The sequence below is a fragment of the Pezoporus wallicus genome, unplaced genomic scaffold (assembly GCF_028554395.1).
Source record: "Pezoporus wallicus isolate ANWC-B61680 ecotype Strahan unplaced genomic scaffold, APGP_CSIRO_Pwel_v1 contig_7461, whole genome shotgun sequence".
Taxonomy (NCBI): Eukaryota; Metazoa; Chordata; class Aves; order Psittaciformes; family Psittacidae; genus Pezoporus; species Pezoporus wallicus.
Genome location: NW_026637976.1, coordinates 1,310,425 through 1,332,376, shown reverse-complemented (window position 1 = coordinate 1,332,376; position 21,952 = coordinate 1,310,425). Strand labels below are relative to the sequence as shown.

At 48.4% G+C, this 21,952-nt stretch overlaps 2 protein-coding genes across 2 annotated transcripts; both read left to right on the top strand.

Moving 5' to 3' along the window:
* The first annotated feature begins 3,528 nt into the window (after positions 1-3,528).
* Positions 3,529-15,868, top strand: ALG8 (ALG8 alpha-1,3-glucosyltransferase). Its single transcript, XM_057408560.1, has 13 exons — positions 3,529-3,674; positions 4,421-4,499; positions 5,323-5,516; positions 6,793-6,902; positions 8,363-8,430; positions 8,954-9,080; positions 9,719-9,822; positions 9,938-10,058; positions 10,769-10,908; positions 12,033-12,172; positions 13,626-13,723; positions 14,608-14,680; positions 15,555-15,868. Exons 1-13 carry the CDS (start codon positions 3,577-3,579, stop codon positions 15,784-15,786), a joined length of 1,584 nt encoding a protein of 527 aa, XP_057264543.1. The 5' UTR covers positions 3,529-3,576; the 3' UTR covers positions 15,787-15,868.
* A 1,481-nt stretch (positions 15,869-17,349) lies between these two features.
* NDUFC2 (NADH:ubiquinone oxidoreductase subunit C2) lies at positions 17,350-21,604 on the top strand. Its single transcript, XM_057408580.1, has 3 exons — positions 17,350-17,523; positions 19,986-20,129; positions 21,431-21,604. Exons 1-3 carry the CDS (start codon positions 17,385-17,387, stop codon positions 21,478-21,480), a joined length of 333 nt encoding a protein of 110 aa, XP_057264563.1. The 5' UTR covers positions 17,350-17,384; the 3' UTR covers positions 21,481-21,604.
* The last annotated feature ends 348 nt before the right edge of the window (positions 21,605-21,952 follow it).

The window sequence follows — 21,952 nt, the reverse complement described above, 5'->3', positions numbered from 1 at the left end:
ACAGAGGATTCATTCCTCCAGTGAAAACCCTTCTAAAACCCTAATGCTTTACCACTGTTTAGCTTGTCTCTGGTCCCCAGGATGGAGCAAACCGCAATGTGGTGTTGTGCAGGAGAAAATCAGTTTAATACATTATCTAGATGACTTCATGCAGCCTCTACAAGGTGCAGATGAAGGTTTGCTGTAAGGAAGCAAAAAGGCATCAGCTTTGCACACATCCACCCTCCAGGCTGGTGGTTTCTTCCAGGTATTAAAAACTGAGCTCGTTCCTCTGGAAGAGCACTTGATACCTGGAAGCTGACTCGGTCCCCAGTAGCACTGGTTGGAGATGGTACTTCCATGGAGCACAGCTAAGCTGAATCTGAAGTGGCTTCTGCCTGATGCCAGCACCTCAGCAGCCTCACAGGGAAGAGCTTCTTCCTTACATCCAACCTGAACTCCCCCTGTTTCAGTTTGAACCCATCACCCCTTATCTTGTCACTGCAGTCCCTGATGAAGAGGCCCTCTCTGGCATCCAGGTGAATCAGCAGGGTTAAGCCTGTGCTGATGGCGAGGGGCATGGTGGGCTTCCCAGCACCCTGCCCAACACTGCAGAGGGCATGCAAAGGAGCATCCAGAGGGAGATCCTAAAAGATTACCCAGATCCAGGGTGAAGCAGAGCCCTCCATCTCTTTAACCACATCCCAAGGACAAGGGAGTCTGCTGGAGGAAGCAGGAGCTGAAGTCGAGCCCTGTAGTAACAGCAGTAGTGAATATAGAGGAGCATGAAGAGATGGGGTTAGGGCATGCACTCAGGTGATGCCAACCCTATGTGAGACCAGCCAGTGATGAACATGAAACTGGCACCACACCTCACTGAGATGCTGGCCACCAGGAGCAGCCCAAGCCCAGGCTTGCTGCAAGCCTCACACGGTGCAACCCAGTCCCACAGCATCCAGACCCCACACAGTACAACTCCGTAGCTGGTCCCACAGCCACCCGACCCCACATAGCACAGGCCTACCACCACCCAACCTCATATCATGCAAGCTCAACAGCACCCAACTCTATAGCTGGTCCCACAATACCTAACCCCATACACATAGGCCCTACATCTCCCAACCCCACACCACTCAACACCACATCACCCAGGCCCCACACCACCCAACTCCATAGCTGGTTCTGATACTGAATTCAATTATTATTTCACTGTATAACTGATACCAAATTAAATCAGTGTTTCACTGAATGTAGAGATTTAGCCATAGGCAGGGCTACAGGGACTCTAGAACTCATATTTCACTGTGTACAGAGGCTTATAGGGATTCTCAAGATAAGGAAGGCTGCAACAAGGACCAGATGTCTGCTCTCCAGCCTGTTGATAAGGCTTGAGAAAATAGGTAAAGGGCTGCAAAACAAAACAACTTTGGAGCCTTTTCAGGGTCGTAAATGAGACCAAACAAGAACATGGAGTTAATGGAAAGACTAAACACATTCCAGTGTCCTTAACTAACAGATGCCCAAAGAAGGGTAAACTGAGTTGGGGTATTTCTCCCCAGAAGAGAGGTTCTCTCCTCACTGAGAGGTTGTGGTGGTTTCTCCACCACAGGCGCCAGAGACCAACCCTCAAAATTCACAGTGCCTGTATGCCAGCCTCATCCACCCAAATGACCGTATGGATGAGTAACGGGAATCGGGTGGGCGCTTCATGGAATTGCAGTGAAGGTGTGCATAAGGAAGAGAGATGAGCTGTGCCCCATGCACCCAGTGCCATCATGAAGTCACGTCAGTTTCTAACCTTTCATTCTGGTTGGAGAGGTTAAGTCACGGGGTTCGGTGACGGTTCCATACTGGGTCCCACACCACCCAACCCCACATCACCCAGGTGCCACACCATCCAACTCTATATCTGGTACCGCACCACCCAACCCCACTGCTGGCCCCACACCACCCAACCCCACATCACCCAATTCTATATCTAGTACCACACCACCCAACCCCACATCATCCAGACCCCACACCACCCAACTCTATATCTGGTACCGCACCACCCAACCCCACTGCTGGCCCCACACCACTCAACCCCACATCACCCAGGTCCCACACCACCCAACTCCATACCTGGTTCCACAACAACCCTACTTCTGGCTCCAAACCAGCCAGCCCCATACTTGGTCCCACAACACCCAACCCCACTGGTGGCCGCACACCATCCAACCCCACATTACCCAGGTCCCATAGCACCCAGCTCCATACCAGCTCCCATCCCATCCCATACCAGATCCCGTCCCATCCCATCTCATCCCATCCCATCCTATCCCATCTTGTCCCGTTCCATCCCCATTACATCTCGTCCCGTCCCATCCCGTCCTATCCCATCCTATCCCATCTTGTTCCGTTCCATCCCCATCACATCCATCCCATCACATCCCATCTCATCTCATCCCATCCCATCCTATCCCATCTCATCCCATCCCATCCTGTCCCATTCCATCCCATCTCATCCCCATTTCATCTCATCCTATCCCATCTCATCCCATCCTGTCCCATGCTATCCCATCTCATCTCATCCCCTCCTATGTCATCCCATCTCATCCCATCCCATCCTGTCCCAACCTATCCCATCTCAACCCATCCTGTCCCATCCCCATCCCATCTTGTCCCATCCCATCCCATCTCATTCCATTCCATCCCATCTCATCTTGTCCCATCCCATCACATCTCATTCCATTCCATCCCATCCCATCTTGTCCCATCCCATCACATCTCATTCCATTCCATCCCATCCCATCTTGTCCCATCCCATCACATCTCATTCCATTCCATCCCATCCCATCTTGTCCCATCCCATCACATCTCATTTCATTCCATTCCATCCCATCCCATCTTGTCCCATCTCATCCCATTCCATCCTATTCCATCCCATCACATCTCATTCCATTCCATTCCATCCCATCCCATCTCATCCCATTCCATCCCATCCCATCACATTTCATTCCATTCCATTCCATCCCATCACATTTCATTCCATTCCATTCCATCCCATCCCATCTCATCCCATTCCATCCCATCCCATCACATCTCATTCCATGTCATCCTATCTCATCCCATCTCATCCCATTCCATCACATATCATTACATTTCATTCCATTCCATTCCATCCCATCTCATCCCATCCCATTCCATTCCATCCCATCCCATCTTGTCCCATCCCATCCCACCACATCCCATCCCATCCCCATCACATCACATCTCATCCCATCTCATTCCATTCCATCCCATCCCATCTTGTCCCATCTCATCCCATCCCATCCCATCCCATCTCATTCCATACCACCACATCCCATCCCATCCCATCCCATCCCATCCCATCCCATCCCATCCCATCCCATCCCATCCCATTCCACCCCACCCCACCCCATCCCGTTCCGCCCCGCCCCATTCCACTTTCCCCACTCCACCCCCGCAATGGGCGCACCCACCCGCGCATGCGCAATATACCGCACCCGCGGCATCTCCGCGCACGCGCACAGCCAGCGGAGGGCGGGGCCGCGCTCTTCAAACGGAGCGGGCGGGAGGCGCCGCGCCGTCGTGCGCATGCGCGGCGGCTGTGCCATGGCGGCGGGCGGCAGGAGCTGGTTCCGCGGGCTGGCGCTCGGCGTGTCCCTCCTCAAGTGCCTGCTCATCCCCGCGTAGTGAGCACCGGACGGGGCTGGGCATGGGGCAAGGCCTGTCCTACCCGCGGGGAGCCGGTGGGCTGCCCCTCCGCCTCAGGGCGGCCGGGGGTGGGCTTGGGGAGTGGGGCCTGGGGGGCCCACGGCGCCTGAGGGGACCCTGAGGGGACCATGGTGCTTCAAGGCCCTGCTTCCTTCGGTTTGTGGTGGGGAGCGGACGGTGTTGTATGTTGCTGCCTGCTCGTCCTCTTGCGATGGGAAATTGCTTTGGGGTTTGAAGGCGCGTACAGCCCGTTGCAGTTCGGGAGGGCCTTCACGTGTGCTGAAATATTACTGCTTTTTTTGATTTTTAAAAGGGTTATTTGATCAAAAAACCCAAAATTAAAATTGTGACTAAAAAATTAGTTGGAGCCTGTGATTTGGGCATTAATTGGCAGTTAGAGGCTGTAATTTAGGCATTAATTTGGGTCAGAAAAGGCCAAGCTGTAAGTCATTCTTCCCCTCTATCACCTGTATATGTCCATGGCATAAAGTTAATGCAGCATCCTGGTTATTACTTAGAATCATGGAATCGTAGAATGGTTTGGGTTAGAAGGGACCTTAAAGCTCATCCAGTTCCAACTCCTCTGCTGTGGGCAGGACTTGACCAAACTCTTGCCCTAGAGGTGTTCAATGTGGGTTTTCTTTTTGCTTCCCCACAATGATGTGCTCTGAAATACATCTCCTTTAAGGGCATGTGTCTGACTCTTCCTATAACCCTTTTGCAGTTACTCCACGGATTTTGAAGTACATAGGAACTGGCTTGCCATCACTCACAACCTGCCCCTCTCTCAGTGGTACTATGAAGTAAGTGCATGTTGGGGTGATTTAGCTGTTTTTAAATGATAGTCAAATCGGGCACGCCAGCCTGGGTGAATGCTAGAGGAGAAAGCCTTGTATTATGTCATGGATACTGATGGTTGGCAGTTGTCATGCAGTGATATGAAAACATGCCAGTCATGATTTGCTGCTGGTGCTTATGAAGGCGAAATGGAAAAGATGATTAAGGCATGTGGGTCATAAAGACTGTAACACTGGATAGAGTTTAATGGTGGTCTTAAACTGCTGCTGTCTTCGCTCTTGTCACTACTGATACACAGGTATCATAAAGAATGAATCATATCAACATGCATTATGAAATCAATCACAATGTTTTAATCTGGTGCGCTAGTAGCATGCATTGATTTTAATCTGGATGAATCACCTTTAAGTTCATCACAGACTCAGCCTACACATTTGGGTTGTAATAATAGAATCCCAGACTGGTTTGGTTTAAAGGGACTTTAAAGCCCATCCAGTTCCAACCCCTGCCACAAGCAGGGACACCTTCCACTAGAGCAGCTTGCTCCAAGCCCCATCCAACCTGGCCTTGAACACTGCCAGGGATGGGGCAGCCACAGTTTCTCTGGGCACCCTGTGCCAGTGCCTCAGCACCCTCACAGGGAAGAGCTTCTGCCTAGGAGCTCATCTCAGTCTCCCCTCTGTCAAGTTAAAGCCATTTTCCTCCTGTCTTGTATCTGTTAAATACAAGCTACTGAGATAAAATCCATCAGCTGACTTGCTGTGATGAATTGAAGGACTATAAACAGCACAGATTGTGTTAAACTCTTTAACCTTACTTTGTCTTTAGGCAACTTCAGAATGGACTCTGGATTATCCACCCTTTTTTGCTTGGTTTGAATATGCCCTTTCACACGTTGCCAAGTATTTTGACCCCAAGATGTTGGTTATTGAAAACCTGAATTACACCAGTCATGCAACCATCTTCTTCCAAAGATTTTCTGTCATCTTTACAGATATCCTGTTCATCTACGCAGTTCACGAGTAAGTCTTAATGCTGTACTTGTAGGGACAGTGGGTGGTCTTAATGTATGGCCTTATTCCAGAGTAAAAACAAATATTTCTACAAATAAGCTTATAAATGCATGGAAATATCCAAGCTGCTTTAAGTTATTCGAGGAGACATTTGGAATGTGCTGCTAAACACAAAGTAATTTGTTCTTGGAGCTGCTGGTGCTGTACCTGTGATCAGACTTGTGCACATTCAGACCTTACCTGCTGTTTCACATGTAGATTGTTTCTGTTACTGGGTTCATTTTGTAGGACTTGCAGTCAACTTGTGTGCACCAAAGTGGCCTTTTCTTGTTACTTTTCTTATATCTCTGTTCTTCTAGAGTAGTAGCATAAAAGAAACGTGACAGAAAGCCTTATCAAGTATGCAAAATTGCTGTAGTGGTTTTGGTCTTCTTGATAATAAACTGATTATTGCAAGTGGAACTTAACTATTAATATTACAGGTTTTCAGTGTGCCCTGATTTGTGAAGAAGTGTTTCTCTTGCACCTAAGGAGGCCAGGGAGGGAGATGCTTTGAGAAATATATTGCTACCTTAACAATAGCTGTGACAGTGTTCCCTCATTCTGTGTGCTCAGAACCTGGGTAGGAAGTTGCATTGAGCGCTACTGCAGGTCCTTTATTTAGTTTCTCTATTTGAAACAGGCTGGATTTGCCTTGTGACCTTTTCCTTTTATTGTTCTGATTATTTCAAGAAGTAGGAATGAGCTGGTTGGCTTAAAATGGCTCTACTTATAGTCTTTCAGCACAAATCATCCCCAACTTTTCAATCTGATCTAACCTTACCTTCAAATAATAATATGGACTGTATAGCTTCACACTGAAAAGTAATAGTATGGTTTTAACTAGTAGTAGTTCATGATGTTGGGGAGGGCAGGAAAAGGTTAGTGTCCAACTGAGTACCTTAAATATACATGTTGTCTCCAGATGTAGCAGTACATTGTTCCTTCCTGAGAAGTTGGCAGCAAGCAGGTTATGACAACCTTACAGGTATTATTGAATGTGAGACTTGAACCTGAGACTAAGCTACTTAACAGAAGCTTTAGCAGCTACTACAGCTATTGAAATCTCAATTCCTATTTTTACTAAGCTTCACTCCTGTCTTCTGATGAATTCTGCAGGAATTTTATCATTGCCTTCCGATAAAATAGTTAACTTCAGGTTAAGTGCACTTCTCAACTCTTAAAGGCAGCGATGTTTTTGTTGGCTGCTTCAGTTAAGGATTCTGTTGCTTTTCTTCTTGTTCAGGTGCTGCAGATGTATCAATGGGAAACGGGCTGCAAAGGATATCCTGGAAAAACCAACGTTTATTTTGGCTGTTCTGCTCTTGTGGAATTTTGGGTTGTTAATTGTGGATCGTATCCTTTCAAACTGTTGTGGGTTGTTTGTGTTTTATTGGTTTCTTTAACAACATGTTACAGCACATGGTGAAAACCCATGAGTATTATTATTCCTGTCACAGCAAGTAACAGTGCTGTTGCGTTTCTGGAGTTAGTGAATAATTTCATGTTCTTCTTGTTAGAATTAGTATTTGGCAAAATGGCAATTGTTCAGTTTTTTGGTCTGATTTGCCAGGCCAAGTGTAAGGTCCTGCAGCTGAGTTGGGCAATCCCAGCACAAACACAGGCTGGGGATGACTGGAGCCCTAAGGAGAAGGACTTGAAGTGCTGGGGGAGGAGAAGCTCCCCAGAACCTGGCTTCAGTGTTTGCTTGAGCCCAGAATGCTGCCTGAGCAGCAGCTCAAGGAGGGGTTGTTCTATATCCAAAGCCCAGAGAAGCTGTGGCTGCCCCATCCCTGGCAGTGTTCAAGGGCAGGTTGGACACAGGGGCTTGGAGCAAGCTGCTCTAGTGGAAGGTGTCCCTGCCCGTGGCAGGGAGTTGGAACTGGATGAGCTTTAAGGTCCCTTCCAACCCAAACCAGTCTGGGATTCTATTATGAACTACAGGAGGACCAGTCTGGCAGCAGCATGCCTGTTCCTGCTGGGTACTTCTCCTCTGTGCCTACAGAAGCATTAGCAGACAGTCTCTTTGTTCTGGATGTGCTTCGAAGTTTGTCCCATGGCAAGGAAAAATCTTCAAGTGCTTTATGTTCAGATGGTTTTCAAGTGGTTCACGTTACATGAGAATTAGCAAGGTGTATTAAAGAGGGTATGAAAATAACTCTGGAAAGTCCAATTATTGTGAGTCACTGTTGACACAGTGTGCACTGATCTGGCTGAAGAGGGAGCAGAGGGGGAAAACAACAGTAATTATTTTATAGAAGGAAGAGTTTTCTTCTTCCCAGTCCTTGTCTAAGTTGCCTGCTTACAGGTGGGACATAAGTGATGACTGCCATCTCCTTTAACCAGTGCGTGGCAGAGACTAATACTTAAATAAGTGGAGAATTAACCCTTTGGTTTGTTTCTTATAAGCTGCACAATATATATTTGGATTGTTACATTTCATCAAGATAATACACAGCATTAGTAGATTTTATGTCTAAGAGTACTTACCTGTAAGTTTAACAATGACTTTGTGTCCATGTTCCATCTATGCTTTGTGAATGCTCCATCCCTGGCAGTGCTTAAGGCCAGATTGGACAGAGCCTTGGGTGGCATGGTTTAGTGAGAGGTGTCCCTGCCCATGGCCGGGGGGTTGGAAATGGATGATCTTAAGGTCCTTTCCAACCCTACCTATTCTATGATTCTATGTGGAGTTAATGTAACATTACTGTCTTGATCAAAGTTCCATTTTAATTTGGATTTATTGTTTGAGTCTGCCCCAGAAAATTGGTAGTGATAAAGAAAACTTGCTTTATTCTTTCTTGATTCAAGTTCAGATATTCATTTCCAGTACAATGGCTTTCTGTTTGGGCTGATGCTTCTTTCTGTTGCTCGACTGTGTCAGGTAAACTTGAATGGCTCTTTTCTCTTTGCTGCCAGATGCAGTTTAGGTGTATCAATTCACTTCATTGGGCTGCTCATATTGAAAGCAATAGGAGTGATTTGAGGTTGATGCGTACTAGGATGGGTGTCTAATCATTTATTGAGTTTGGAGAGCTTGAAACTCACCATAACTGCTTGCTGATGCTGCAGCATTACAGTTGCCAATGAGAAAGCTAATGTCTGTGTTAGACCTGAGCAACATGGCATGGTTGCCTGCCAACTTAACTTCTTCCAAGTCACCAGCCCTTAGAAAACACACCTCTGAAGCTGTGGGGAGGTGAAACCTATCCCAGTTTTCCAAGTGTCAGGACAATGAAGTTTCCTTCTCCATACATGTCGTGCACAACACTACTGAGTTTATCATCTGAAGTAAATACTCTTTTTATACCTATGATAACTGCCCTGTCACCTTAGGAGTACAACAGAGGACCATTAAAACTGAGTACAAGTAGAAGAGCTTGGGTTTTGCTTTGCTTTTCTTCCAGAGAAGGTATTTGGAGGGAGCTCTTCTTTTTGCTGTTCTCCTGCATTTCAAGCACATCTATGTGTATGTGGCCCCATCATATGGCATTTATTTGTTACGATCCTATTGCTTTACTGCAAACAATGCAGGTAAGATGGGGTTCTCCTCATTTGCTTTTGGGGATTTGTCTTGGGGGCCAGGCGAAGACAAGACATGAAGACATTGGAATGAAATGGCTGTGGGTCAAAAATTTTGCTTGAGTAACAGTTGGTGAGATCTTTAAAGATCTTTGAAACTTTAGTGTAAAATTGTTTCTAGGGAGTTTCTCATCTATGTTGGTAAGAATAGATGATATTTTCTGGAAACTTCATGTGTTTTGTCCCTATGAGGTTTTATTTGATTAGCATGAGCTTCACAGTAAGAAAAACCACCATGAACAAGCTGCAGGTGGCAGTTTGAAGCCATAAGAATTATTCTGGATATGAAACAGCATCAGAAACTATTTGAGACCTCTGTTTGTCTCCATTTCCTAGCACTGAAGCATGTCCAGTGCTTGTCACACAGGCAGAGAAGGTACTTCTCTTGAAAGTACCAAAAGGTTATATAATGCAGGAGCTGCAGTGTGGGAAAGAGTAAATGCAAACTGACTCCTGAAGGAAGCAACTGGATGCATTGACATAAAAGGCTATGTGCTGCTTTGAGGTGCTAGCAATACAGGTCAGCATGGAATGCTTTGCCTCCCTCTCTGACACAGTAACTTTTTTGATAATCTCTTTGCTTCTTGTAGATGGATCCCTGAAGTGGAGAAGTTTCAGCTTTCTTCATTTGACTCTTCTGGGGTTGATTGTCTCTCTTGTTTCTGCTCTTTCACTGGGCCCCTTCATAGTGCTGGTAATAACCCCTTTTGTACCCTGTTATTCCCCTGAACTGTTAGAAGATGGTGTTACAAAAATAGAAACCACATCTCATCTAAAGAGACTGTTTCTTTCTGTCTTGTTTCCCACAGGGCCAACTGCCTCAAGTCATGTCCCGGCTTTTCCCTTTCAAACGAGGCCTCTGCCATGCTTATTGGGCCCCAAACTTCTGGGCTCTGTACAATGCTGCAGATAAAGCGCTAACAGTTTTAGGTACAGTGTACTAATCCTGTTGTTTGTGCCTATTTGCAGATAGAGCTCTATGGATTTTAGTCCTCCCCGTTTGAATGCAGGCAGTAAATTACATTTTCAGATTGTCTTAATCCTCCCAACACCAGTGCGTGATGGCACTTGCAGCCGAGAACCCTGCCATGTGCTGGGCTGCATCCTCAGAATCCCAGGGATCCTGCCCTCTGCTGTGCTATGTGGAGAGCCCCCCCTGTAGTCCTGATCCAGCTCTGGGGCAGCAGCACAAGAGGGACGTGGAGCTGTTGGAGCGAGGCCAGAGGAGGCCATGGAGATGCTGCGAGGGCTGGAGCAGCTCTGCTCTGGAGCCAGGCTGAGAGAGCTGGGCTGGGTCAGCCTGGAGAAGAGAAGGCTCCTGAAGGGGAGACCTGAGAGCAGCTCCAGTGCCTGAAGGGGCTGCAGGAAAGCTGGAGAGGGGCTTGGGACAAGGGCCTGTAGGGACAAGCCGGGGAAATGGCTTTAACCTGCCAGAGGGGAGACTGAGATGAGCTCTTAGGCAGAAGCTCTTCCCTGTGAGGGTGCTGACGCTCTGGCACAGGGTGCCCAGAGGAGCTGTGACTGCCCCATCCCTGGCAGTCTTCAAGGCCCAGAGGATTTGGCTTTGTACTAAATTCAGCTACTTCATTTTCTTTGTTAACATTTATCTGTTTGTGCTTTGTTTTATGTTTTGATTTTAGGTTTGAAGTGTGATTTTCTTGATCACACAAAAATTCCTAAAGCCTCCATGACAGGAGGGCTGGTTCAGGAATTTCAGCACACTGTCCTCCCTTCTGTGACCCCACTCGCAACATTAATCTGTACTTTCATATCTATATTGGTAAGAATAAATAACATATTATATATAATAACTATATATAATAGTGATAGGACAAGGATTAACGAGTTAAAACTTAAACAGGGGAATTTTAGATTGGATATAAGGAAGAAGTTCTTTACTGTGAGGGTGGTGAGGCACTGGAATGGGTTGCCGAGGGAAGTTGTGAATGCTCCATCCCTGGCAGTGTTCAAGGCGAGGCTGGAGGAAGCCATGGTTTAGTGTGAAGTGTTCCTGCCCATGGCAGGGGGGTTGGAACTGGATGATCTTAAGGTCCTTTCCAACCCTGACTGTTCTATAATTCTTTACTGGGGAGGGGGGAACCTGATGTGTTTTGTCCCCAGTAGGTTTTATTTGATTAGCATGAGCTTCGCATGAATTTTAATTCTAGGGCAACAAATAAGTTTCAAGGCCAGGTTGGGATGAGCCTTGCAGCAACCTGGTCTAGTGCAGGGTGTCACTGTCCATGGCAGGGGTTGGAATTTGATGAGCTTTAAGGTCCCTTCCAACACAAACCAGTCTGGGATTCTAAAATCGTGTCCCCTGTCAGCTTTGGAATGGTTAAAAGATCATGGATCAAACCCACTCTGTATGGTGAGCTGTAAGAGACCTTTTATGACAGAAAGTAGTTGAACTAGGATGGGAGTGTAAGTACTGATGCAACTCCTTGGGTATCTTATGGTGTTCCTGACAGTGGGAGCTACAGGTGGGAGGTGGCTTTCCTATTGCAAGCAGAGAATTAAAGGTTTGGTAAGTCATTACCTGGATGCAGTCTTTCTTACTCTAATGAGTAAATACCCTTTGTTTCAACACCTTTATGCACTAAGTTTGATAAAATGAGTCTGTTGGTTTAGGTGCAAAGACACTTCTTGCCAGACAACTAACAGAGTTGGCTGTGGTCTTTCAGTCTTCTTTTCCTCTCCTGGTAGACTGATGAAGTCCCTCAAGCTCTGCTCATACATCCAAATAGATATTGTCTATTACAGTGCTGTGTAATGCTTATGCCCCATGAGCACAATCTGTGTGCAGTGGTGTTTATTAACATAGGAACATCTCTTTGCACAATGGCTTGTGTTCAGGATTGCCAGACTGTTCACTGAAGTCCTGTTTTTGCCTGTTGTTTCTAGCCCTCTGTTTTCTGTCTTTGGTTTAAACCTCAAGGGCCCAGAGGCTTTCTGCAGTGCCTTGTTCTCTGTGCATTGAGCTCCTTCATGTTTGGCTGGCATGTGCACGAGAAAGCAATACTCCTTGCTATTCTGCCTCTAAGGTAAGTGAATTTCCTATGTAGCAGTTGGCCAAACTGAACCTGCAGCCACTTGTTGAGGCATCCTCAAAGAGGATCACTTTGGTTTCAGTATGTTTCAGAAAATTAACATAGAATGTCTTAAGCTGTAACGTTTTAGTGCACTTTAAGTTAATTTCAACCACAATTAAATGTGGCTGCTTTTGCAATAGGGTGTACTCATGCCAGTGTAGCGTATGTAGGAAACCGGTGTGGTGTCAAACACTATCTTTATGAGATACTAACACTGGCTTATACTTCACAACAGCTTGCATTGACAGAAGCTTTAAGTAGAGCTTTATTTGTGGTAGCTGAGTCCCATATCAGCTCTGTGGGGCACAGCAGAGCTTTGTGCTGATTTACACATGATCGGAAGAATAGAAGCGTGTGGTGGTGGGAGAATTAGGAGTCTGACTCACAGGCTTGTGCACTACATACACTCTTTTGTGTCTCTTTGAAGGCGGAGCTGTATTTCCAAGTATAAAATCTGTGGTTTGATTCAGATGCTTCATTGTTGTTAGAGTAATGAAAACCAAACCACGCTTAAGACAGAATGGGGGTCAGACATCAGGCTGCTCATGGACTCACAGCTCTTAGAAGAACTCATTCAGCTTCTTGAAGCCTATTTAGGAACACCCTGGGATCAGGCTTGATAAAGCTCATGTGACACGGTGGATGAAAGCAGGCCGCTTTGTTTCCCCCGGTGTTATTCCATTTGTGCATTCATTGCACCCCAAAAGTCCACGACCTGTTTGTTCCATGTCTTGTGACTTTGCTTCCTAAAGAGAAGAATTAATTGCCTTGCCTGGTGTGAGGCACTTGATGATGCCATACTCAAGCTTGGGAGCATTTGTGGTTGATTTAGTTCTTTTTCTCTCTGAATAGTTTAGAGATCTGCTCTGTCAGGGACAAATATAGGGATACTGTGGCTTATTAGCCACAGCTCAGGCCTTTGTGAGTGCTATGGTTCATAGTTAAAACTCAGGAGCCAGCTGAAGAAAGGGACCTTCTGCATTGTGCTTGACAAGAGCAGTATATGGTTTCTACCAAAAGGACTTCAGAATCAGAATCAGAAGCTGCCTCATCAGTGTTGCTATAGACTCTTTATTTCACTTGTTTGGAGATTTAGTGATATTTAAACTCCTGAAGCGAGAATTGTGAGAGGGAGGAAAGCAGGGAGGAAATTAGCCCTGGGAAAACAAAAGGAAGGAGACAAAGCAGGGATGACAATGTTTGCAGCCAGCTGCCAATGGGATTTATAGCTGATTTTCTTCTACATTTTTATCTCTGAAGCCATATGGTTTGGAAGCAGGGGGCTTCATCCCAGGCACAGTCTTTGGAGGGCCTGGGGTACTATGAAACTCTGACTTCAGTCTCTTGGTATTTGGGTAGTGTTTTGCTGAAAGACCAAAGCCTAATAAACCCTTGTCATTTTTAGCTTGTTGTCTGTTCAGAGGGCCAAGGATGCTGGCATCTACTTGATTCTGACAACAACAGGGCATTTCTCACTTTTTCCATTGTTGTTTACACCACAAGGTAAAGTGTTTTCCTTCTTTGGGGATTTGCATCTTGCTGCATTGGGTGGTTCCTATTTTGGGTAATGGGTTTGGATTGTGTAGTATGTTGAAAGGTGAAAGAGGCTGGATGTCTGCCTGATGCCATAAATACAAACTCTCCAGCTAGCCAGCCTAGTGAAAAGAAACACTGATTTTTAAAAGCTGTATAAGAAGGAGGAGTAGCATTTAAGCTGAATTGAGATAAGAAATGGTCACAGTTTGTCTTCATTATCCCCCATTCTGCCACAGTTCTAGAAACTTCCCCCATCCAACATAACCATGTGAAGCAAAAGTCATGAAGACTGTTAGGAAGCATGAACCTGGCAGGCTGATTTCCAGCTGGCTTCATGCTGTCTGTAATGTGCTTAAACTAAGAAATGATGCAACAGCACCAGTTAAATCAGTTTGTGTAGGGGCAGATCTGTCTTTGTGGCCAAAAGCTCTTCCTTCCTTCCTCCTTCCCTTTCCAGTTAATGAGGGCTCTGTTTGCCTCACTTAAACCCCAGGCCATTGCAGCTGTGACAACACTGTGCTGATTGTCATCCTCTGGGACAATTCAAATCCAGACTCCCTCTGTCTGATAATGCTTCTTATTTGCAGTGGTAAAGCTGCTGCCTTGACAAATGAGACACTTCCTTTGCCTTCTCTATTACTTGATTTCATTTAGCATCCAGCCTCGAACTAGATAGCATTGCTTTGGCTGCCACTTCTGTTTTAAGCTGATTTTTAAACACTCAGTTCTGGGTGGAGACAATAACTTGAACAATTCAAGTGTGATTAGTAGGGTTTAAAGATCCTGCAGTTTATATGGCAAAAGGGTTTTATAATTAACTTTAAAAGTGTGCCATGTTCCTTGTATTTCAGAACTCCCAATTAAAATCCTGCTCATGCTGCTGTTCACTGTTTATAGCTTCTCTTCATTGAAATCTCTGTTCAGGTAATTAAAGAAACTTGTTCCTAACACCCAGAACAGTGTCTTCTGTTACTGGGAATGATGTTGTCACATAGCAAACTGATGCTGAAGTGTCAAATTAAAGTGTTGTGTGTCAAAGGGTGCTGTTTCCTCTGCTCTCAGGAGGCAAGGCTTCAGATGGGATCATTACAGCCCAACCTGGTTACACTGGCATTGTGACAGCTCCCCAGTTAGTCCCGTTGTAAATCCCTGCCTGCTCCATGTGTTGTTAAAACACAAAGTTGTAATGCTGTAGCCTGTGAGGATTTAGTTCAGTATCGGAGCACTTGCTGCAGTGAGTTCTCTGGAGTTTATCTGCACCAGCTACAAATGCTACAGTGGGGTTTTGCAGTAGTACAGAATCATGGAATGGTTTGGGTTGGAAGAGACCTTAAAGCTCATCCAGTTCCAACCCCCTGCCATGGGCAGGGACCCGTTCCACTAGAGCAGCTTGCTCCAAGCCCCTCTATCCAACCTGGCCTTGAACACTGCCAGGGATGGGGCAGCCACAGCTTCTCTGGGCTTTGAATATGGAAGGATGTGTGTGGAGATCTCTGTTCACTGAACTGATGTGAAGTGAAGCAGAGCTCACCAGAGCTGCCGGTGAGATTTCTGCTTAGATTCCAAGGCATCTTGGAACTCGGTGTAAAAGCCACATGATAGGGAAATTTGCTGTACTCTTTGTTACTGTGCTGGGTTTTTCCTCCTGAAACTCTTTAAATTGGTATTTAGAGACTTATTTTGAACTAATGGGGAATATTCTCTGCACTGTTCACGAGTGACAGCTGAAAAAACAAGTTAGTTTTAGTTAACATCATGTATTTTAACACTGTATTTGTGGTTTTGATTCCCCCAACAGGAGAGAGAGGCCTCTCCTTACCTGGCTCGAAACAATCTACCTCATCCAACTAGTGCCTTTGGAAGTCTTCTGTGAATTTATCTTTCCCCTGACGCCCTGGAAGTGGCATTATCCCTTCGTGCCTCTGCTGCTCACCTCTGTCTACTGTGCTCTGGGTGTCAGTTACGCTTGGCTGAAACTCTACATCTCTGTCTTGACTGAGAGAATTTCTGTTAGACAAAAGGCTGAGTAAAGTCGGTGTTGGGACCAGTCCTGGGTTATCCCTTTGAGGGGATTATCACAAGGACACATGACTCTTGGCAAGACACAAACTAGAACTAGTTCTAGTTCTTCTATAGTGCCCAACAAGGATACCTCTGATCAGAAGCGCTCGTCACCATAACCAAGGGCACGGTAAGATGCCACTTGCTGTGGATAAACTGTGAACTTCACAAGGGCCGGACTTCATTCCCAAGGAAAACCTGCCTGGCTTTCCTGTTACTGTTTCTATCTGAATAAAAGTCACTGTGGCAAATCACAAGGGATCCCTTGCTGTGTAGCAGAGAATTGTAACTGCGCTCTGTGGAATATGTAAATAAAAACTTGGTACTTTTTGTTTGAGCATTTCCTGAAGGTTGTTATTTTTAGCACAGGTCTAAGCCCTGCTGTTGAGGGTTAGACGTACAAGTAAGGATAGAGAGTCTGGAAACTTGTCTTGAGGTGCTTTATCATGCTCCTGAACGCCCAAAGCTCAAGCTTTAAATGAGTTGTGTGGTATCCCCAGCTGTCCATGACCTGGCTTCAGTGAGCGCTTCAGCCCAGAACCCCCACCTGTGCCTGGCTGCACCCCCAGAGGGTGAGCAGCAGCTCATGGAGGAGATCCTGCCCCTCTGCTGTGCTCTGGGCAGACCCCCCCTGCAGTCCTGATCCAGCTTTAGGGCAGCAGCACAAGAGGGACGTGGAGCTGTTGGAGCGAGGCCCGAGGAGGCCATGGAGCTGCTGCGAGGGCTGGAGCAGCTCTGCTCTGGAGCCAGGCTGAGAGAGTTGGGCTGCTTCAGCCTGGAGAAGAGAAGGCTCCTGAAGGGGAGACCTGAGAGCAGCTCCAGTGCCTAAAGGGGCTGCAGGAAAGCTGGAGAGGGGCTTGGGACAAGGGCCTGTAGGGACAGGCCAAGGGGAATGGCTTTAACCTGCCAGAGGGGAGACTGAGCTGAGCTCTTAGGCAGAAGCTCTTCCCTGGGAGGGTGCTGAGGAGCTGGCACAGGGTGCCCAGAGAAGCTGTGGCTGCCCCATCCCTGGCAGTGTTCAAGGCCAGGTTGGACACAGGGGCTTGGAGCAAGCTGCTCTAGTGGAAGGGGTCCCTGCTTGTGGCAGGGGTTGGAGCTGGATGAGCTTTGAGGTCCCTTCCAACACAACCCATTCTGCGTGTTCATATGCAGGGCTTCTTAACGGTTTATGTCAGTTCTGGTGCTGTTGCAACCGGCTTAATGTGATTTTATATTAAGAAAGGAAACGCTAACGTCGTGCTCAGTCTCATTCTTTAACCCATTGGGAAGAGCTGGGTTTGATTTTAGTGTTGAATTAAACCCTTGGTTACAGCCCGGCCTCCCTGCTGTGTCCCACGCAGAACCACTTCACCCAGGGGACCCCCGAGCCCCAATAAACACTTTGAGGGAGAGAACGGTCGGGGGGGGAGCGTCATTTTGGGGTTGTTTTAGGGGTTTTTGGTTAAACACCGAGGTTTTGTCGGGGCGCGGAACCCGAGTGCGCGGTGGCGGAGGAGGCGGCGGAAGGTGCCGCTGCTGCACCGCTCCGCCCCGGTCACCTTGGCGGGCCCCCGCCGCCGCCGCCATCATGGTGTTCCTGCCCGACGAGTCGCGGTCGCTGCCGCCGCCGGCCGTCGTCAACCACATCTCGGCGTGGCTCGGCTTTTGCGGCTGGGTCGCGGCGCTGCTGGACAACGGCTTCAACCATCGGCCCTTCCTGAGAGCCGGTGCGGCGGGAGCGGGGGAGCCCTGAGGGGAGGCCTTGGGGCGGGAGGGAAGGGGGAGGCTGAGGTGAGGGGATGGGGGCGGGACGGTGGGGGAGCGGGGTGACTGTGAGGGGGGGAAGGGGGAACCAGCCTGAAGTGAGGGTAGAGGGTGCTGAGGGGTGGAGGAGGTGGGGTTCGGGGTGACACTGAGGGACCCCACTGAGGGGTGGGAGGGAGCCCTGAGGTGAGGGCATGGGGGTGTGGGGGGTTCGGGGTGACATTGAGGGATATGGGGAGGGGAGAGCTCTGAGGTGAGGGGCTGAGGGAGTTACAGTGGGGATGGGGAAGGGGATTTGTGGGATTTGAGGGGTATAGGGGTGGGGAGAAGGGGGGAGAGCTTTGAGGTGAGGGCTGAGGAAGGTATTGTGGGGATGGGGAAGGGGATTTGTGGGATTTGAGGGGTATAGGGGTGGGGAGAAGAGGGAACCAGCCTTAGGTGAGGGGCAGGGGGGTAGAGGGTGGTGAGGGATGGAGGATGTGGGGTTTGGGGTGACACTGAGGGATGTAGGGGTGGGAAAGAAGGGGATGGAGGCCTGAGGTGAGGGGCTGAGGGAGTTACAGGGGGATGTGGGGATGAGGATGGGGTATGTGGGATTTAGGGTGACTCTGTGGGATATGGAGGGGGGAAAGGAGGAACCACCCTCAAGTGAGGGACTGGGGGTAAAGGGTGCTGTTGGAGGGGGTATGTGGGATTTGGGGTGGCTCTGAGGGACCCTGAGGTGAGGGGACTGGGGAGGCTGGGAAGGGGGTGTGCAGGATTGGGGGTGATACAGAGGGATATAGGGGTGGGAAGGAAGGGGAGGGAATCCTGAGGTGAGGGGATGGAGGTATGTGGGGTTTGGGGTGACATTGAGGGATATGGGGGGGGAGGGGGGGGCTCTAAGGTGAGGGGCTGAGGAAGGTATTGTGGGGATGGGGAAGCGGATATGTGGGATCTGAGGGATATAGGGGTGGGGAGAAGGGGGAACCACCTTTAGGTGAGGGGCAGGGGGGTAGAGGGTGCTGAGGGATGGAGGATGTGGGGTTTGGGGTGACACTGAGGGATGTAGGGGTGGGAAAGAAGGGGATGGAGGCCTGAGGTGAGGGGCTGAGGGAGTTACTGTGGGGATGACGATGGGGATATGTGGGATTTAGGGTGACTCTGTGGGATATGGGGGGGGGGAAGGAGGAACCGCCCTCAAGTGAGGGACTGGGGGTAAAGGGTGCTGTTGGAGGGGGTATGTGGGATTTGGGGTGACTCTGTGGGATATGGGGGGGGGAAGGAGGAACTGCCCTCAAGTGAGGGACTGGGGGTAAAGGGTGCTGTTGGAGGGGTATGTGGGATTTGATTTGGGGTGGCTCTGAGGGACCCTGAGGTGAGGGGACTGGGGAGGCTGGGAAGGGGGTGTGCAGGATTGGGGGTGATACAGAGGGATATAGGGGTGGGAAGGAAGGGGAGGGAGTCCTGAGGTGAGGGGATGGAGGTATGTGGGGTTTGGGGTGACATTGAGGGATATGGGGGGGGGGAGAAGAGGGGACCGCCCTTAGGTGAGGAGCGGGGGGGTAGAGGTTGCTGAGGGATGGAGGATGTGGGATTTGGGGTGATCTTAAGGGATATTGGGGTAGGAAAGAAGGGGATGGAGCCCTGAGGTGAGGGGATGGGGGTATGTGGGGTTTGGGGTGACATTGAGGGATGTAGGGGTGGGAAGAAGGGGAGGGTTCTGAGGTGAGGGGCTGAGGGAGTTACAGTAGGGATGTGAGGATGGGGATATGTGGGATTTGAGGGATATAGGGGTGGGGAGAAGAGGGAACCAGCCTTAGGTGAGGAGCAGGGGGGTAGAGGGTGGTGAGGGATGGAGGATGTGGGGTTTGGGGTGACACTGAGGGATGTAGGGGTGGGAAAGAAGGGGAGGGGGCTCTGAGGTGAGGTGCTGAGGGAGTTACAGTGGGGATGTGGGGATGAGGAAGGGGTGTTTGGGGTTTGAGGTGTCTGGGGGGTATGAGGGCAGTGGGAAGGAGAAGGGGTCCTAAAGTGAAGGTCTGGGGCGGGCTCCAAGAGGTTTTGGGTGTCTCTGAGGGATGTGGGGATGGGAGTGAAGGGGGGGAGCCCTGGGGGGTCTGTTAGCAGGGCTTGGAATCAGAGGGAGCTGGGAAGGGGCATCCTATGGGTGTGGAGGGGATTTGAGGTCACTCTATGAGGGATATGGGGGGCAGGAAGGGGAAGGAGCCCTGAGCAAAACGGGGCCTCTCTGCAGGGCTGTCAGGACCATGGGAGGGCTGCAGGTGAGGGTGCTATGGGCCCCTGTCCACAGGGGCAAAGCGGGGAGAGACGAGCTGGGATGTGTGGGGCTGAAGCACCCGGAGGGGGGGGCTGGAGAAAGTGGGGGCTTATATGGGGCCAGGATAAATGGGTTCAGACCAGGGTCTTCCCCTTCCTGCCGCAGGAGTTCACCGCCAGGTCCTGCTCACCACCGTGGGCTGGTTTGTCGGCTATTACCTGGCTAAGCGCACGCAGTACATGTACGCCAAGCTGGACAGGGAGCTGCTGGAGTACGTCAGGCAGCACCCAGAGGACTTCAGGGGAGCAGGTAGGATAAGCTGGGGTTTGAAAGGAAGAGCTCAGCTTGCCCTGATGTGCCCTGGTGGAAGGATGGTGCTGGGCTGCTTGCGGAGTCTGGGCTTACCTAGGGAGCTGGACCGACTACGAGCTCCTTCCTGCTTGTTCACAATGTGGATTGCAACGGTATTGAGGATTTTATGAGATGAAATTAGAGAGCTTATATAATATTATAAAGTAGAGGTCTACCTGGATTACAAATAGAAGTAAGATTATAAATACAGAGGTCTATATATTATATATGTTATTATATATAATACTATATATATTATATATTGTATAATATATACAATATATAGAATATATTATATATAATACTATTTAGTATATACAATGTATTATTATATTTATATAGATATATGTAATATATAATAATATAATATATAAAGAGGTCTTCCAGTGCCTAAAGGGGCTACAAGAAACCTGGAGAGGGGCTTTGGACAGGGCCTGCAGGGACAGGCCAAGGGGAATGGCTTTAACCTGCCAGAGGGGAGATTGAGATGAGCTCTTAGGCAGAAGCTCTTCCCTGTGGCTCTATTCCTGGTGTTTAGTTCATCGGGTGTTTTGATGAGAACCTCAGAAGAAGAACAGAGCTATAGTGAATGTTGTCACTGAGCCCAGTGATGGCAAATTTTGGTGAAAATTGACTGTTTTCTAATACAGTTACAGTTTAGGGAGTGTGCTGTTAGATTGTGATCCACATAGAATCATAGAATAGTTAGGGTTGGAAAGGACCTTAAGATCATCCAGTTCCAACATCATGCAATGTCGGAAGGAATATGTGGAAAGAAAGAAGTGCTAATAGTGAGATCTCTTCACAGGGATCTGTGGAGAGCCCTGAGCACAAGGACTGATATATTTAGTTTATGCAGCAAGGTCATAGTTCACTGTTGGTAGCAAAAATCAGAGGTTTGGTGCCTTCATAGTATCACAGACTGGTTTGTATTGAAGGGCCCTTAAAGCTGATTCAGTTCCAGCCCACTGCCACAGGCCGGGACCCCTTCCACTAGAGCAGCTTGCTCCAAGCCCCTGTGTCCAACCTGCCCTTGAACACTGCCAGGGATGGGGCAGCCACAGCTTCTCTGGGCACCCTGTGCCAGCGCCTCAGCACCCTCACAGGGAAGAGCTTCTGCCTAAGTGCTCAGCTCAGTCTCCCCTCGGGCAGGTTAAAGACATTCAAAAGTGGATAGGTAGTTACCCTTAAGACTTCGATCTGAAACATCAGGATCAGTCTCAAAGGCTGATGAGGTTTCTCACCTTCACCTCTTGCAGAAAAGAGAAGAATGGGAGAGGTTTTTGAGGAGTTCTACCCAGTTCGCTGAGGGGACACAGCAGAGGATGAGCTAATTCCATACCAAGAACTCTGTCAGGCTGCTGTCACTGCTCAACCGTCCATAGCTGGGAAATGAACCAATGCTCACTTTCATATAATAAAAGCTACAATTCAATACTTGGTATTTAATTGCTTGCTCCTTTGTTCCATTCTGGCGTATCCTATGCAGGCAACTGATATTTGTAATAAGTTTGATTCCCCTCTTTCCCAGTTATTTTAACTGTGAACATGGATGATTCTTCCTGGAGCGAATGTTTTATAGAAACTACTTGTGAAGGTGCCTCCTATTTACCTCTCCCTGGCACTTCTAATCTATGAACAAACACTTTTTGGCTCCAAACTGTGCGTTATCTCTTGTCTCCTGCTGGTGAGCCTGTGTGCCAGAGCCCTGCTTCCTGCTCCACTGCCTGTGGCTGCACAGACAGAACTGAACCGCTGCAATCCTGAGGTGCTGCAGGGAT

Coding starts and splice junctions, on each gene's coding strand:
- ALG8 (XM_057408560.1), top strand. CDS start 3,577: ATGCGCGGCGGCTGTGCCATGGCGGCGGGCGGCAGGAGCTGGTTCCGC. Junction 3,675..4,420: donor TGCCTGCTCATCCCCGCGTA/GTGAGCACCGGA, acceptor ACCCTTTTGCAG/TTACTCCACGGATTTTGAAG. Junction 10,059..10,768: donor TAAAGCGCTAACAGTTTTAG/GTACAGTGTACT, acceptor TTTTGATTTTAG/GTTTGAAGTGTGATTTTCTT.
- NDUFC2 (XM_057408580.1), top strand. CDS start 17,385: ATGGTGTTCCTGCCCGACGAGTCGCGGTCGCTGCCGCCGCCGGCCGTC. Junction 17,524..19,985: donor TCGGCCCTTCCTGAGAGCCG/GTGCGGCGGGAG, acceptor TTCCTGCCGCAG/GAGTTCACCGCCAGGTCCTG. Junction 20,130..21,430: donor AGAGGACTTCAGGGGAGCAG/GTAGGATAAGCT, acceptor CACCTCTTGCAG/AAAAGAGAAGAATGGGAGAG.